The sequence below is a fragment of the Giraffa tippelskirchi genome, chromosome 2 (genome assembly GCF_054371585.1).
Source record: "Giraffa tippelskirchi isolate mGirTip1 chromosome 2, T2T-mGirTip1v1.2.pri, whole genome shotgun sequence".
Classification (NCBI taxonomy): Eukaryota; Metazoa; Chordata; class Mammalia; order Artiodactyla; family Giraffidae; genus Giraffa; species Giraffa tippelskirchi.
The window spans coordinates 17,530,939-17,549,299 of NC_137276.1; the positions used below are offsets into that span (position 1 = coordinate 17,530,939).

Sequence of the window (18,361 nt, forward strand, 5' to 3'; positions counted from 1 at the left end):
CCTGGAGTAACTCCCCTTTCCCGTCATCACTGTCTCTCTCCTCCCAGTCTCGCTGGGAGTGCCACGGGGTCTGTCTCTGATGCTGAAGGCATTTCACAAGCCTGAAGACCTCCCCTACTCCCAGTGCCCAGGGGTGGAGGTCAGGAGTGGGGAACGAAAACCCACCCCTAATGAAACACCAGCCTTCTGAACATCAGGAAAGAAGACCAAAGGCAAGAGGGGGACAGAAGAATTGACGGCGAGGAGGAAATGACCCAGTGGCCTTCATCTTTCTTCAACTACTTGTTCAGTTAGATTTTGTCATATTTCATCTGTGCCTTTGGCTTTTCATGGTTGTCTGAATGGATCTTCCCTTGGGGAATTCTTTATCCTTCTGTTCACACACATTGTTCTTTGGTTCAGGAACTAGGATCCCTGGGCCTGGCTCTTGTTTTGATGGTCCCTTCTGATGTTCCCCTGATGCCCTGGATCTTGGCCCTGCCTTCCAGGCCACTTCGCAGTTACACAGCTTTTATTCCAGCTGCTAAGTGCTTTGCATTCCTTCTCCTGGTTTAGTCACGTGCCTCTGCTTAGGCCCAGCTCTCATTTTCCTTTCTGCCCCTTTGCTTGGGTTAAGAAGCCACAGAAAGAAAAACAAATGTGACTGAAGCACACGTGTGAATACACACATGCACACACACACAACCTAATGACCGTGCAAAGCTTCCCAAGAGTGAAAAGAGAAAGGAAAACATAGCGCAGGTGAAAGGAAAGTCCCAATGCCAGCTGTGCATTAGCTACAGTCTGATGCCTGATGCTAACTGAAATTCTTCTGCATAATTAGAACCCCCGTGTCATGAAAGCTCTGGGAATGACTTTGAATGTGACTCTAACCCACAGGGTCGGGAGACCTGAATGACGATGCGCTAACTTGCTGTGTGATCTTGGCTAAGTCAGCTCCTCTCTTGGCCTCACTTGCTTCCCCTGTCATTTGAGGGTGGAAGAGATGGTGTCTAACAATCTCCCCAGTTTTCACAGTATATGATTCTAACTGGGGGAAAAAAAAAGCCACTCTAAATAACTTTTTTCAAAACCTATTTTATAATACCACTCAGAGAGGAGGGAGAGAGCCCTCACACGTGGTCATATGTAAACTCCCCGCTAGCTGTGCTGCCCTCCTTTTGGGAGGGCCCTCAGACAGCTTTGGTACCCACCATCCTCTTCGTAGTACCAGTCAGGGTTGTCAGAATAGGCAGGGCTACTGCTGGCATTCTCTTCCTGGTTATAATACTCTTGGCTGTACTCATACTGGTCAGGAGTCCAATCTACAGATGTGGGAACAGGACAGAAGAAACACTAATTGTTAGACTTACATGAAGCCACCATTTTATTTCACTGAAAACCCCGTTTTCCAAAGATTTCTAGGTCCTAAAAGAGGCTTCCTGTGTCTTTTCAGCTCCTGACACTGATAGGGTGTATAGAAGGGGTCAGGCATTTTGAATTTTCATTTGAGGGGCTTGTTATGACCCAGTGAGCCAGTACTGGCATTTGGCAAGGTCAAGAGCATGTGATGGGAAATGGGGAGAAGATGTCAAATTCTGGCTTTTCATTAACCACGACCTGGGACACAAGCCAGCTGTGTGCTCGGTGCCTCAGTTTCCTTACCTGTAACAACAGGAAGATGACTGGGGTCTAGGAATCCTCCAAGTTGCTATATGAGATCTGCCCAGCGTCAGATCCAGGGGCACTTGGGTGCCTTGTTGGGTGGTTCTATGGATGAAATTTCTCAGTGGGACTTTACCAGTCACTTCAGCTCAATCAAGACAAAGAAATTTGTCACCTCCCTTTCGGTCACAGCATCAAACTGCTCCCAAGTTATTTCTATAGAGTCATCATAACCGTTAATATTTACTGAGTCTTTACTATGTACCAGGCTCTGTACTAAGCATTTTACATGAACCATCCCATTTTTTCATTCTCCTGAAAATCTGGGAAGTGTATTATTATCTCTACTTTAAACTTAGAAACCTGAGTCTCAAAGAAGTTCAGTAACTTGTCCAAGGTCACACACTAATGGATGGTAGCATATGAACTAAAGCAGCTCATCTCTGCATAACCCCTAAATTGCACACTCTCAACTTCTTCAGCAGGCCTCTCACACTGCCTCAGAGAATTCACACTTGCCCTTGGCAAAGGGGTCCAGTCATTCCCACTGCATATCCAACCTGTTAATTAGGAATCACCCAAGAACAACCTTGAGCAGGTTCACAGATCTTGCCCACTGAGAGAAAGGGCAGTGTATGGCCTTGGCCATGGTGGTAAACCTCACACTAGACCAGTCCATTGGGAAAAGCAGTATGTGTAAGGCTGGACCCAAGCTCCTTGTTGTCTGGGGCTTTGGAAGATGTTGGTAGCTCTGCGGCTGACAGAGAGAAGTTTGGGATTTAAGAGAAGTGGAGTTGACTTTGCTCTCTCCAGCTGGCAGGAGTGTGGCAAGTCGGCAAGCTGAAGCTGCAAGAAAGCCCTCCGGAGATGCATATGACAATGAGGTAGGGGCAAATGCAGATAGCCAACTTGAAAAGGCACTCCCACGGAGCCAGCTGATGGCTCGGAGAATGCCACTTTACCTAAGCCTGATTATCAATCACATTATCTTACTGGTCTCTCAGTCATTCCCTGATAGTCTTTATCTCTCTGGCCTTTGAAAACTCAACTTTTGCACAATGGCTGTTTTATATTTCCCATTAAAATGGAACTATCTTTTTATTTCCTTTTTGAATACACCAACTCTGGTTCCTTGCCAAAGTTTCACCTCATTTATCACAGTGTCAAGTCAAGACTCCCTTTGCTTCCTCATTATTTCACTTGAGCCGCTTTTCCCCACTATGAAAATGCTCCCAGAGGAGGCCACCTTCCCAGGCATGAGGATCTAAGTTGAAGATAAGGCCATTATCTTCCTGGAGCAAATCAAGTTTCTTTCCAGCTAGCTTGATAAAGTAGAGAAAGAGAGGAGAGAGCGAGGGGAAAAAAAATGTTTTTCTGAATTTGACATGAAAGATTTCAAACTGACATTTTACAGAGACAATGGGTTTGGTAATGAGTTGATGGCCCCATTTCTTTCTTTCTTTTTTCTTTGGGGAATTGATTTTTGGTTTTCCAACAGGTGTTTATAGATAAGTGCCATCAAATTGCTCTTGTAATTTCTCCCATCACTCCCGCATTTGAGGGTCAGATTGGCTGATCTTGGTTAGACCATTGCAGATATTTGGAAATGAGAGGAGGTTTTTATAGATAGATGGAATGGTATGATTTTTCCAGATGACGAGGGATGGATGAAATGTCTATTGGAGGGTTTTGACTTGAATCCAGCTCTATTTACAAGGCCTGCTCACCCCTCAGTGAAGCTAAGGAGGGAATAAAATAGATGTTGAATTATAGTCCTGCTAAGTAAGGCAGTGTGTGTGTGTGTGTTTGTGTGTGTGCTCACTCGTGTCCGACTGTTTGCGACCCCATTGACCGTAGCCAGCCAGGCTCCTCTGTCCATGGGATTTCCCAAGCAAGAATATTGGAGTGGGTTGCCATTTCCTTCTCCAGGGGTCTTTATGACCCAGGAATCAAACCCACGTTTGCAGTATTGCAGGCAGATTCTTTACTGCTGAGCCACTAGGGAAGTTAAGCTGGGGGTAGGGGGGACTCAAAGTAGATTTTTGACTATATTGGGGTCAGCATCCCTGACCCTCAAATTGTTCAAGGGTCGACTATATCATTTAGTAATAACAAACAGACCCACATAGCTTGATTAATATTCAGTTGCTGGTGGGATACAACTTTTAGATACTAGAACTCCTCAATGACTCAGCTGGTTGCAGAATTTTAGGTTGCATGGCTCAATCTCAGAGGGCAAATCTCTTGTATTTTGTATTTAACTTGATCTATCTGATTTGTTTCCTCCAACTACATAGTCGGCTTCTTAAGAGTAAGATCCATGTCCATTCCTCTTTTTTACTCCACAGTGCCCAGCACAGAGCCCTGTTAGCCCCTGACATATGCATTTGATAGATCAAGCTTTCCCTCGGTGGCCAAGCCTCCCTTCCTTCTGATCAGCCAACACAGTGGGTACACAGCTCTGCCAGCAAAGACGGTGTCTATCTGGTTTAGAGTAAACAGAGAATTCAGGAGAGAAACTGTGAAATTTGGGTCATAAATATTTGGTGAAGACAGTGTGTGATGAGCTTGACAGGAGTATAGAAATTTGTCCAAGGGCTTACCTGGGGAGAGAAGGATTGCATGCAGCCTGACATGAAATTTGGTTCCATTGGTAGATTTTGAAAAATCACTCCAGGTTCAAATACAGATTATTGGAAACTTTCTCTAGTCTTTAGAAAAGGAGAAAGCTTTGGGGGAAGAATGGGGCAGCTGTCAGAAGCATTTCATATCAGTTATAAAAAGAAACCCTTGTGGATTTGTCTAATTATCAGAGTCTGCTTTTAGAATTTATCAGGAAGAATGGTAAGAGTATCTTAACTCCAAGAATCCAAATAAGAGGTTATTATACATTCACTATTTTCTGTGTATTGCTGACTATACTAAATAAATGTGATTTCACACAATCTGTTTAACCTTAAAAAAACAAAACAAAACCCTATGGCATAGGTCTTCTTCTTTTTATTTTACAGAAAAGGAAAAGTTAGGGCAGAAGGAGATGATATCAGAACCCCGGTCTACCTGACTCCTAGTCTAGTTTGCTTTTTATGAGTCCGGGAGCCTCTTGTGGGTTTGTGTTTCCTGAAAGTCCATGGGTTTTAGCTTCTAGGAAGTAACACACGTTGGGAAATCTCCTTTGGCACGTGCTCCAGGTCCCTGGACCGGGATTATCGTGGTCCCTACAGAAAAACTCCTGAGTTCCTGGGATGGGGCTCTGCAGCTGTTTGGGTTAAAGAGCTCGCCAGATGTGTGGAACGGAGTAGAAATCCCTGGAACGCTGTCCCTGTTGGCACCATCCATCACTGTGGCACAAACCGCTCCTCCAAGGGCCGCCCCCAAACCTCAGCCCTGTCGGCCTGCATTTGACACTTCCAATCCGGCTGACAGGGCGAGCCCAGCAGAGAGCCTTGCTGGCAGGCAGCGGGACAGCTGATGGATGTGCTCAGCCTGTGTTGCTGGGCCCAGTCTAGCCGGCTTTGAAGAGATATTTCCATAGGCTTGTGGGCTGTCGCGTCACCTGCTTTGGGGAGATGGGCAGAGTCTGTGTTGTTTGATGGCCACCTCCTCTGTCACCCGTTGGGGATTGTGTCCTGGCCCCTTCTGTTCCAGCCAGGCCCTCACCATACACTGTCTCCAGCAGGATCAACCACAGCGGCGGCTTGCCCGTGGACATGAACACAGTGTATCTCTGGCCCCACCATTGTCTAAAGCCGGTGGGGAATCTGACAAAATTCCATCAAAGTACAACCCTCTGATGAAATTAAATCAGACACAAACAGAGGGGTCTTTAGAACGTAACCCGCTCTTTGCAGACAGACCCAGCCACGACATCTCACCCCATTCCATAGCCACAGGCTGACCGAACACCTTGAGAGGGACTCGGGAACCTGTGGGTGGCCTGCTCCAGGGTCCCTTCTTCTACTCACCAAACTCTCAGAAGCCATTGGCAGAGTTCTTATAAAGTCCAGAAACTCAGCATGTTAAATCCCGCTCTTTTCTCTCCCTATTGTTGTTGTTGTTCAGTCGCTAAGTCGTGGCCAGCTCTTTGAGATCCTGTGGACTGCAGCACGCCAGGCTTCCCTGTCCTTCCCTATCTCCTGGAGTTTGCTCAAATTCATGGTCATTAAGTGGTTTTTCAGCCTGTGCTTGAATACCACCAGGGATGGAGAACTCGCTATTTTCCAAGAGCCCCAAAGCCCATTGAGATTTTTTTTGGAGAACTCTGATGGTTAGGAAGAACTTGCTATTCGCAGATCGAATCTGCCACTATAGTTTCCAATCTGTTTAATTAAAGCTGAGAGCTTGGTGTATGCGTAGACTGTATCCAGTTCCTTTTCTGTGATGTCTGTTCAGCAGAACCACTGCATATAGTCCATGTTCTTTACACTGTTCACTGCACAATCCAGGGCATCTTAAACTTAGAGTCATTGTAGATGTCTTTTGCAACTTTCTGGCAGGTGGCAGTAAAGTGTGTTGAGGTAAATACCCCTCTTAATTCCCACAAAGGCTAAGGGTGGGGCTGCTTTTCAAATACGTGGAGAGAGTGAGGTCCCTTGAGTCTTCAATGTCCTGTTTCTTCCTCTGTGCGACCCCGCAGTTCTGCAGCTCCGTCTCTTGGGCACCCAGACTACAGCAGCCCATTCAGTGGTGCCTGAGCAGTTTTGTGCAGAAGGCTTGGATGGGGGCAGCTCGTCCCATCTCTTGACTTTGGACCTTCTCTGGATTCCACGTGTGGACACTGCTGGTCTGGCCATCCGAGGGAGCCCCCCTGAAGTAACATCCTTCCAAGGAATTATATGTTGTTGAATTCAACACTCTCCTGTGCTTTGAGGAAAGACAACAATCCTTTCAAATCCCTGCATGCCACACTCATGTATATTTCTTACCAATTTCACAAACATTCCCTAAGCACATGGGGTGGGACAAGGTCGCTTGCTTTGAGCCGGCACAAGTCTGTCTGCCCACGTAGGGCTTTGCTGCCAGAGAATATTGACTGTCAAGCTGAATTTGAGCCGGTTAATGCCATCTTTGCTCCAAAGAGACCCTTGATCCAAAGCTGAGATGTGACTGTAGTCTCCTTGTGCCTGGCTCATGTCCTCTGCAGGTGACCAACATGGGGCACTACCAGTGGGGGATGCGTTCTCCCCCCAAGTGAAGTAGTGAGTGGAGTTAACTCCCTTGGGTCTCAGAGCAGCAAAAAGAGACTCAGACCTGGAGACAGAGACCCAGAGGGGACCAGATGGCAGGAAGGAGCAGCTCTGCTCAGCCCTGGGTGCCAGGCAGAGGAGACAGGACAGGGAGAAGGTGAGAGGTGGCAGGTGTGTCTGTGAGAGAAGAGCTTGTGTCAAAGAACATTGAGGAAACAAAGCCGGTGGAGGAGCATCCCAGTGGGGCTGGTGGTGGGAGGCCGTCTGCAGGGATGGGCCAGCCTGGAGCCTGCCTACTCAACACCACCCTCTCCACAGAGAGGTGCCAGCCTCCCACTGTTGGAGTGGCGAGAGTAGGGTAGCACAGGGCTGGCCTGCATGGAGCCATTGCTCAAGATATCCTCCCTTCGCCAAGGCAAAGTGTCTCATCTCAGCCACTAATAGGCTGTGTGACCTGGGGCAGGTTGCTTCCCCTCTCTGAGCCTGTTTCCTTCTCTGTGAAATGAAGGGGTTTAACTACTTCAGCAGTTGTTCTCTTGGAGTCCTGAGACTGGACCTCAGTCAACTCAAAATTGTGTGAAACACTGTGTGTGGACACATAAACACCCAGGCGTATATTTCTTTGGGGAAATCCTCAAAGGGGTCCGAGCCACTTCCTAAACATGGGAACCCTGGGGTCATACCCACACTCACACAAAGGGCACCCTTTCTTCATCCCAGAACCAGCCTGTGGGGTGGGCAGCCCCAGGGTAGTCTGTACACTCACCTGGGTCCGGGTCTGTGAGAAAAGACAGCAGGGAGAACTGAAAAAGAAAATGACACAGAGAGGAGGAAGGTTGAGTTCTCCGAGCTGGCCGGGCTCTTTCCTGAGCTCCTGTGAGCCGAAAGGGGCTGTTTTGGGGTCATAGCCAGGGCATAGCAGCACTAGGTACTTTCTGATGGCTGAGGGGAGGGGGGTGTGGATTGGAGAGAGTGGTAGGGCCTATTTGACCATGTTCCCCAATCTTCCTGTGCTGGTTGAGCATCCGAAACATCACTCTTTCTCCCCGGTATGGAGGCAGAGTGCTCGCACTTACCTGTTCCCATGTTGGAACCTGGCTGCCCAGGTACCAACCATCTTCTTAGTTACAGTGATCACCATGTATTGTGTGTTTCCTCTGCCTGACTATACATTGCTGCAGTTAACTCTTACAACAACCCTATGAAGAGGCTTTTATTAACCTGTTCACAGATAAGAAAACTGAGTGTCAGAGGTCACACAGCTGTGAGAGGATTCACATTCAGGCCCATGTCTAGGTGATTGCCTTAGACCTCTCTGGTGGCTCAGAGGGTAAAGAATCCACCTGCAATGCAGGAGACTTAGGTTCAATCCCTGGGTTGGGAAGATCCCCTGGAGAAGGGAATGGCAACCCTTGCCTGTATTCCTGCCTGGGAAATCCCATGGACAGAGGAGCCTGGTGGGCCCGATGAGAGCCATGGGGTCACAAAGAGTTGGACACAACTGAGCGACTAACACACAACAGCTCCTTAAGGTTGGAGATGGACAGATGTTTAAACTCTCCAGTTACTCCTCATTGTTCTTGGAACAAAACAGAAACACCTGCCATGACCTATGAACCTCATCCCATACCCTTTTCTCCTAATGGTGTTTCTCTCCTGGTGCTCCAACCAGACCTGGGTTCAAAATGGCACCAGCCAAGCTCTTCCCTCCTTGGGGCTTTTGCACTTGTTGTTCCTTCCGCCTAGATAGCTTGCCCTGCCATTCCTCCCCTGCCGCCATGTCAGCTTTAATGTCATCTTCTCCGCATCTTCCCACCTCCCCCATCAGTATGAAACACCCCCATAGTTTTGTCTCTGCACCCATTCATTTCCTCCATGGTCCCCATTACAGCTTATAATTTTATATGTGTTTATTTGCATGTTATCTGTTGCTCACATCAAACTCTGATTCTCTAGAAAATCAAGGCTCTTTCTATTTCACCACTGATGTATTTAGCCATTATCCAGCACAGTGTTTGGCATATGGCATGCCTCAACATAGTTTTGCTGAAAAAATAGATAATGGTAGGAATAGTGTTCACTTTGTTTTTAAAATGCAGTCAGTCAGTCAGTTCAGTTGCTCAGTCATGTCCAACTCTTTGCGACCCCATGGACTGCAACATGCCAGACTTCCCTGTCCATCACCAGCTCCCGGAGCTTGCTCAAACTCATGTCCATCGAGTCCGTGATGCCATCCAACCATCTCATCCTCTGTTGTCCCCTTTGTTTTTAAAATTCAGTACATCAGAAAAAAAGAGAAAGTGTTATTTATTTAATAGGTGGAATATTTTCTTTCAGTTAAATCATAGATCAGCTAAAAAAAAAAAAAAAAATAGCCCTTAGGCTGAAGCCAGGTTGTGTTTGTGCCAATAAAGTTTTATTGGAACATGGCCACGCCCACCTGCTTATATACTGACTCTAACTGCTTCGATGCTATAATGGTAGGACAGTTGTGACAGACACAGTATAGTCCCAAATATTTCCTGTCTGAAACTTTACAGGCAAGGTTTGAGGACCTCTGACTTAGAAAACAGGAGTTCCATCTTCTGACAGGCTTCCCTTTGGTTCTCAGTGGCCCAGAAGCTGTCAGTGCAATGCATTTTCCTGGTACCCAGTCTAGGCAGTTTGGTGTATTTGCTTCCTCCACCCTCCAGCAGAAGCTTTAGTTTTCTGTTTTACTGTAGCCCCTTCAGTCATTTTTAGGTGAAATGGTGAGAAGAAAGAATGCATTCCAACATGGTGTACGAAGGGCACAACAGTCTAGACAAAAATGCTTATCCTGAATCTGCTCATGAAGAACATGACAGACACAAAAAGTGGGCTTTCTGCAAAACAGCTAGCCTCAACTCCACAAGTCTGTCAATGTCATAAAAAATGAAAAAGCTGGGACGATTGTTCCCTATTAAATGAGGCTAGAGAGACCTGACAACTAAATGCAGTAAAGGATCCTTAATTAGATCCTAGATTTTTTTTAAAAAACCCTAAGGATATCATTGGTACTATTGGGAAATTTGAATATAGACCTAGGTTAGACAGTATTATAGTGTCAATGTTGAATTTCTTCAGTGTGATAATGGAAGTGTGGTTTTATAGGAAAATGTCTTTGTTCTAAGAAGGTCCTGAAGCAGGGGGTGAGATGGCTGCAATTTAGTTGCCAAGGATTCAGCAAAACAACCAGCTAACCAACCAACCAACCATCCAAATCAAATGTATATACATAAGATCAGGGCAGAAAGCAACTATGGCAAATGATCAGTGTTGCCATTATTGTCTGGGTGAACAATATTCACTGTATTATTCTTTCCACTTTTCTAGAGGTTTGACAAATTATAAAATAAAAAGTTGAGGAGGAGAAAGGATGCAGAGAAAGAGAGCGGTCGTTTGCTACCTGGAGTGTGCCAGTTTCGAAGAGGTGAAGGCAGGTCAGCAGAGGAAGGGCAAGTCCAGGTCTCAGGGTGTTTCTGGGCCCGGGGAGTGTCTGACATTGATACCTCTGGGCTTGGGTGCCAGGTAGGTGCCAGAGAAGAGGAATGAGGGGGCCCTGGAACAAACGTTACCCCCTCCTTCAATCTTATCCTTGTCACAGCCAGTCAGCTCAGCCTTGATCCAGTTCTTTGCCTGTCTCTTCCTCCATCCATGGAGCTGTCTGGAGGCCAGGGTCTGTCCCTTTCTACTGGCCTTCATCCAGACCTGCAGGACCTATGCCAGGCCAGAGCCCCACATTTTAACTGGAAACTGGAGCCTGAGGGACAGCTGGGTGCTGCACTGCCCATGGCCAGCAGATGGCAGACGTGCCCTTCCCAGGAGTTGGAACCAGAGCTGGAGCTCAAATGGAAACTAAACAAAAAGAAAGCAGGACCTTCCTGAGCTGGGGGCCCTTCAGATCCCACGGGCTCTGGGAGTCTGAAGCAGCTGCCTCCCAGCTGTGCACCCTGGGCTGATGTCAAGGGGCCTCAGGGGTCCGAAGCAGGCCCACTTATTTCATGAATCACTGGATCCACCCACAGAAAAGAGACTGTGGTGGAAATGTGGATACTGGCAGTCGCAACACCGGGCTGGCCCAAGCCGGAAAGGCCACAAGAATCGTCAGTTGTTTGTGCCATACACCTGGATCCTGTAACTCACCTGGGTGATGGCGGGGGATGGGGGGTGGGAATAGACAACATCTACCTACTTTCATCCCAATAATCCATTCTGTTTCTACAGAGAGACAGGGAAAGGATAAGAATTCTTATTCCTGGGACTTGTAAATCCAAAGAGGAAGATCACTGATGCAAAACAAGGAGAATGGGGAGAAGGAGGGGACAACTATGATCTCAGTTCACATTTATTAAGACCTGACAGTTGCCAAGGACTGTGCTAAATGTTTTATGTGCATTTTGTCTCTTTTATTGCACATAATCTTTGATAATTGGAGTACTATAATTATGTCCATTGTAGACATTAAGTTACTGAAAGTAACTCAGCTAGTAAATGCTGGAGCCAGAGTAGAATGGAGCCAGTCTTATGCCAGAGCCATTGTGTGAAGTATGAGGGACCCACCGCATGCAAACATGGTAATGAAGGGGTGGAGAAGGAAGTAGGAGAGCCACCTAACCCTAAGAGAGGCAGGGTACTCAGTCTGGTGAAGAGATTGGGCCCCTGTCTTTGGAAAGTTTTTGCAGGTCCTACCCAGACTAGCCCAGGCCCGGCAGACACAGGAAGGGCTGCTAGGCTCCAGGGACACTCAGAGTAGGGACAAAAGTCAGCTGGAGCCGCAGCCAGTTCACTGTGACAAACACATCTCAGCAAACGTCTCCACCCAGATCGAAAAGCGCCTGCTTCTTCCATCATGTGTCTCAACAGGGCCGAGTGGTCACAGCTGCCCCAGTTCCCCTGAGAGGGCTGGGAATAGCTACTCTGGCACATGGAAAGGTAGATGGTCTGCAGTAGATTCAGTCAGACCCCTTGAGATCCAACTGCTGGTCCATCTCTAATCGGGCTTTCACAATGGATCCATGCCTCAGGACTTTGGCCTTCCCCAGTTGGAAGGACTGATGTTGAAGCTTAAACTCCAATACTTTGGCCACCTGATGTGAAGAACTGACTCATTTGAAAAGACCCTGATGCTGGGAAAGATTGAGGGCAGGAAGAGAACGGGATGACAGTTGGATGGCATCACTGACTCGATGGACATGGGTTTGAGCAAGCTCGGGGAATTGGTGATGGACAGGGAAGCCTGGAGTGCTGCAGTCCATGGAGTCGCAAACAGTCGGACATGACTGAATGACTGAACTGAACTGAGTTAGAAGCAAATTACTAGTGATGTTAACATCCCACCCCCTAACCCAGTCACCAGTGAGCATAATATGGTGTCTTCTAGGCTAACGATGGTTGGTGGGGAAGGCAGGGAGGGGCGGAGAGGGGGATCCTATGACTTCAGCGTAATCTCCTTGGGGGTGGAGGGCATTGTGGTCTAATCTCTTCTGTCCTATCTTTAATCTAGTGATTATTTCAACTCAGTTTCTTCCTCTACCTTTTACAATTTTAACCTTCTAGAAAACAAAACAAAAAAGCAGAGACTAAAAGTCTGTGTTGATGGTCTCCAGGAATTAACTATTAGGACATTTTCTCAGAAGGCAGAATGCCAAAGAATTGATGATTTTGAACTGCTGCTGGAGAAGACTCCTGAAAGTCCCTTAGACAGCAAGGAGATCAAACTAGTCAATCTTAAGGGAGATCAACCCTGAATATTCACTGGAAGGACTGATGCTGAAGCTGAAGCTCCAGTATTTTGGACATCTGATGAGGAGAGCTGACTCACTGGACAAGACCCTGATGCTGGGAAAGATCAAGGGCAGAAGGAGAAGAAGGTGTCAGAGGATGAGGTAGCTGGACAGCATCACTGATGCAGTGAACTTGGGCAAACTCCAGGAGATGGTGAGGGATAAGGAGTCCATGTGCTGCAGTCCATGGTGTCGCAAAGAGTCGGACATGACTGGGACATGAACAGCAACAACAACAGCAACATCTTCTCAGAGGACTGGGAAGCAGTAGAGTGAAGAGGTGGGGCTAGACCTGACCTTTGGGGCCAGAACCTTGGCTTAGAATGAGCCAATAGCAGAACAACGTTTCACCTGGTAGGTAAGATTGGAACTCATATCCCACCCATCTCTTTCTCCTTGGAAGTTCTACCATGCCCTGGTGGTAGACCAGATGTCACTACACACCAGGGAAGGATTTGCATTGCTCCTAAAGGCAGCTGGGCAGGAGAGAATTGCATTGTGGCCACATGAGGCTGCAGGGCTGGAAAGCGAGCCAAGGGCAGGAGTGCACAGCTCAGCAGGGCCTGTCCCCACTGCTGGACCAAGGGCTCAAGGTTAGGGTAAGAGGTGTAGGTGACAGAGGACAGGGGTTGCCAGTGTTCCAGTCACCATTCCAACTGCTGCCTCCCTCACACCATCTTTCTGCTCTGGCCCCTGCCACAAACATAAGCTACGTCATGAGATGAACAATTGTGCAAAGCCTCAGTCATTTTTTAAAATTGTTAAATTCATAGAAATACTATTTTTCATTTTAACCATTTTTAAGCATACCATTCAGTGGCATTAATTGCATTCACAATATTATGTAACCATCACCACTATCTATAGCCAAAACTTTTTCATTATCCCCAACATATAAACTCTGTACCCATTAAATAATAACTCTCAGGCTACCCTGGTGGCCCAGTGGTTAAGAATCCACCTCGCAAAAGAGGGGAAAACAGTTCCAGCCCTGGTCTGGAAAGATCCCACATGCTTCAGTATAACTGAACCCATGCGCCACAACTATTGAAGCCTTTGCAGCTATAGTCTATGTTCTGCAACAAGAGAAGCCAACACAATGAGAAGCCCAAGCACTATAGCTAGAGAAGCCCCCAGTCGCCACAACTAGAGAAACCTCGTGCACAGTAACGAAGACCCAGCACAGCCAAAAATAAATCAATAAATAAAAATTTTAAAAATAACTCTCTTCCTTCCTCCTCCAAGCCCTCATTAACCTTTATTGTACTTTGTCACTATGAATTTACCTATTCTAGGTACCTCATGTAAGCAGAATCATACAATATGTGTCCTTCTATGACTGGCTTTATGTCACTGCTATTCATAATGTTTGCAAGGTTCATCCATGTTGTAGCATATATCAAAATTTTGTTCCTTTTTATAGCTAAATAATATTCCATGGCATATCACAGTTTGTTTATCCATTCATCTGCTGATGGACACTTGGGTTGTGATATCCTTTGCCTATATGAATAAGGGTGCTATGAACATTGGTGTACACGTACCTGTTTGAGTCCCTTATTTCCATTCTTTGGGGTTGATATTAGAAGTGGAATTGCTAGATCATGTTGTAATTCTATGTTTAACTTTTTAAGAAATCACCATACTTTTCCACAGTGACTGCACCATTTAACATTCCCACCAGCAAAAAATGAGGGCTTCGATTTTTTCACATCGTCACCAGTCCTTGCTATTTTTCATTTTTAAAAGGTTCTAGGCATCCTGATAGGTGTGAAGTGGTGCCGCTCTGTCCTTTGTGGTCACAAGAAATCTCATCCTTGCTTTAGCACATGAACTATGTATCCATTGCACATGCGCAATACTATCCTAGCAGTGGCTTCACTGTGGCTTTGCTCTCATCTGGAGCTAGAGGTAAGGAGGGACGGCTCTAATGGGAAAATTTGAGGCCAAAGGAGAAGCAGCAGCCAGTGGTCCCTCTGGGTGGTCTCCTTCTTGGGAGACTGGGCAAAGCTGTTTACAGGACCACAGTGATGAGCCAGGAGGTGAAGAGGAGCTGGCCCAGACCCTTTACATGCAAAGGAAGAAGCTCAGGCCCAGTGGGATAATGCACTTCTGTGAGGACACAAGTGGATCGGGCCAGGGAGGAAGTCAAGCCCGGATCCCTTCACTCTGAGGCAGTCACCTGTGCCCGACCCAGAGCCACCTACACCACCTCTGCTCAGTTAGCTGCGGACTGGACTGCACAGCTTTGCAATCAGTTGCTCTTCACATAAGCACTTGGAGAGAGATACTGGTGCAAATGTGGTATCCCAGGAGCTTGCAGGGAGGGGGCTGAAGGATCGGGCATGAGACCATCCAGGATAAGGAGGTTGGAGAAAAACACTCATTTCTGGATGTGATCATGCTCTTGGGAGCCCATTGAAAAGGCAAATGAACAAACAAAAGAGTGGGTTGGCCTTGCGTCTGAGGCCCACCACATGGGCACGAGCCCCGATATTCCCCTCCTCGGCCAGTCTGTTCTCAGGAAAAGCCCAGGCCTTCCCAGGGAAGTGGACTTCCCTGGTGACTCAGACCAGGGAAAGAATCCACCTGCAATGCAGGAGACCTGGGTTTGATCCCTGGGTCAGAAAGATCCCCTGGAGAAGGAAATGGCAACCCACTCCAGTAATCTTGCCTGGAGAATTCCATGGACAGAGGAACCTGGCAGGCAGGCTATAGTCCACGGGGTCATAAAGAGTCAGTCGCAACTGAGCAACTATCTCTTGCACTTTTCTCACTTTCCCAGGAAAGTAACTTCCCACAAATGGGAACCAATTCCATCCCCGAAGCTGTCTTTACATCTGTGCTTTCCCTGGTGTGGCATGTGAACTGCTGCTGGTACCCAAGTTGACTCGGGTGGTGCCTGGCCAGGGAGAGACATCACATCAAAACACAGCATGAGAAAGTCATTTCCTTCTTAGTTTTACTGTAAACTCTCCCAATCCCATAACAAAGACAGACTGGGGTGGTGCTGGTAAGTCCTTCTCCTCTAAAGTGAAGTGTTAGTTGTTCAGTCATGTCTAACTCTTTGTGAGATCATGGACTGATGATCACCAGGCTCCTCTGTCCATGGAATTCTCCAGGCAAGAATACTGGAGTAGGTTGCCATTCCCTTCTCCAGGGGATCTTCCCGACCCAGGAATCCAACCCAGGTCTATCTCATTGCAGGCAGATTCTTTACCATCTGAGCCACTCTTCCTAAGGAGAAAGCAGAGTTCCGCGCAGTTTTAGAATGACAGCTGCAGCCAGCTGGAATTCAATATCATTGTTTCCTTTTCTTTGATTTTCTAATTTATAGTAGTGACAGTTTCCTTTAAAAAGAAATCTATTTAGGTTGACAGAAAGTATTAAGAAGCTGGTCTGGGCTTTGGCAAAATTTCTGAAGATGGATTCATTCATGACTAAAGTTTTAAACGCCCTGAGCTAATGGGCTAGCCATCTAGCAAGACTTGATTCCTCTCGCGTTGGAAAGAAAAGCTTCAGGGATTGTTGGAGAAGCATCCAGGTGGGAATGACTTTTCCTCCTGCCTGAAGCTGGAATCTGAGGCCACTGTCCCTCTGGACACTTTCCATTCCATATTGAAAGTCTCAGTCGTTTCAGGGTATTGCCTGTCAGAGCAACCTCTAACACAGAGGTTATGAATTTGGAACCAGCATCAAGCCATCCTGGGTTTGAATCCCAGCTCTGTAACCTCACAGGGCAGCCATCTGTGCAGATTATTTAATTTCTTTAAAGCTTAGTTTGTTATCTGTAAAATGAGGATGACAGCAGTCTTTACCTCATGGGGCTGTGGGGAAGCTATACATGAGGTAATAAATATAAAGCACACGATGTCTGACATATAGTAAAGACTTAATAAGCTTAATAAATACTTGCTACAGTGATTATTAGCCATTGTTGTCAATATGTTTAAAAAACAAATTTTTTTTCAAATTATGAAGTGATTGAGGAGAGCTCACTCAGCACAAACTCTTCCTGGAATTTGTTCGTCAGGTCACAAGCACGTCACACCAGCCCCCTCCCCCCATTTTTCCTGGGATCTTTGCCAAGTCCTAAGCCAGGAAACCTTGTTATATTAATTATGAAGAAAAAGCATGTTTTATTTAAAATTCCGGCTGCCGAATATTCTGCCATGCTGTTTCTCTGTGACAGCAGAATTGCTTTTGCATTTAGGAAACTCTAATGAATTGAAAATATAAATATATCTGTGCCTACACACACATACGAGTTCCTGCGACCTGATTTCCCTAAATACCAGTGTACACTACCAAAGCTAATGAGTTGGACTTGTGCTTAGGATCAGGGTTTTTTTTTTTTTTTTTTTTTATCTATAAGTACATGAAGTGCAAATCAGTACTTATCTTTTCCATAAGACTGAATGGGTTACAGCACCAAGGAGGGATGTCTCCTATGCCTGAAAGAGACTCTGACATTCTGGAGCATTGAGGCTTTGAAAAGGGCGGGTTGTGTCTTCTGGTCAAAGCCCTTGTTTGGTCCTGGGGGCCGTGCGGTTATGGATTCTTGAATTAATCAGACAAGGAGCCCTGTTACTTGACCACCCAAAACTGACTGTAATATTTCAGCATCCACAATGTCTCTGAACAATAATCAGACAAATGTGCTCTCTGTGTTTCTTTCCTTGTTTGTCTCTCTCTTTCCAAGGTAGACCTGGACAGGTGATGTACATGCATCGAACAGAGACAGTGTCAGAAGTAGAGCTGGGACCTGGGGGACCTGGCATCTTCAGTTTCTAATTCCAGAAGCAGTAGTTCTTTGTCCCCTCGGTGTCATATAAGAATGGAAGCCCATGTTACTAGAATGTCTGATTTTCAGGAAAAGCTGGAGTCTGTATTATTATATGAAGTGTCTTGATTCTCAAATGTCACTAGCAACCGAAAGGAAATGAAAACACTCTTCAGGGTGAACTTTTACCTGCCAAACAAAACATGGGCTGTGAGCAGCATGTATCCCAAGCCACAAATTTGCAACCTCTTGTCTGTGCAGATATTTTTGTGACTCTCTACCTAGGAGGATTCTGGAGCCCTAGAGTTCTTGAGTTTAAATTCTAGGGTTTAAAAAGCTAAGAAATGGGAGCAAACATGCCTTTTAATTGCCAGGCCCCCTGTTGAGGATGAGCTGAGATAAACAGGGCAAGGCTGACAAGCCTTGTCCTCTAGCTTCTGACCCTGGAAGGAGTCAAATTGCATTACAGCTGAGCCCAGGGGCACCCCAAGTCACCCTGAGGACCGCAGCAGGAAAAGAAGTCAAAGCCCTAGGCACAGTGCTCATAGTTGAGCAAACCTCCTGTGATGGGTGAGGAGTCGAACAGAGCTGAGTCTCAGTTCTGGCTGGGAAGTTAGGTCACCATCTTTGGGCTTGTTTCTCCTTCAGAAAATGGGAATAACAATACAAGATGTGCTGGGAATTTTGTTGTTGGTGGTTAGTCGCTTGTGTCCGACTCTTTTGCACCCCCATGGACTGTAGCCCGCCAGGCTCCTCTGTCCATGGAATTTCCCAGGCAAGAATACTGGAGTGGGTTGCCATTTCCTACTCCAGGGAATCTTCCCGACCCAGGGATTGAAGCTGATCCTCTTGTATTGGCAGGCATTCTGTACCACTGCGCCACCAGGGAAGCCCCTGTGCTGGGGACAGGTGTTCAACAATGACAGGTTAAGAAAAACAAATCT

General features: G+C 46.7%; 1 protein-coding gene across 1 annotated transcript in view; it reads right to left on the bottom strand.

Annotated features, from left to right (window-relative positions):
- HABP2 (hyaluronan binding protein 2) overlaps nucleotides 1-18,361 on the bottom strand; it is a 34,691-nt gene that overhangs the window by 13,007 nt on the left and 3,323 nt on the right. Inside the window, exons 2-3 of the mRNA XM_081538912.1 lie at nucleotides 7,597-7,633; nucleotides 1,194-1,304 (exon numbers count right to left, since the gene is read on the bottom strand). Of these exons, the coding sequence (XP_081395038.1) occupies nucleotides 1,194-1,304; nucleotides 7,597-7,633 (148 nt within the window). The remainder of the gene's footprint in view (nucleotides 1-1,193; nucleotides 1,305-7,596; nucleotides 7,634-18,361) is intronic.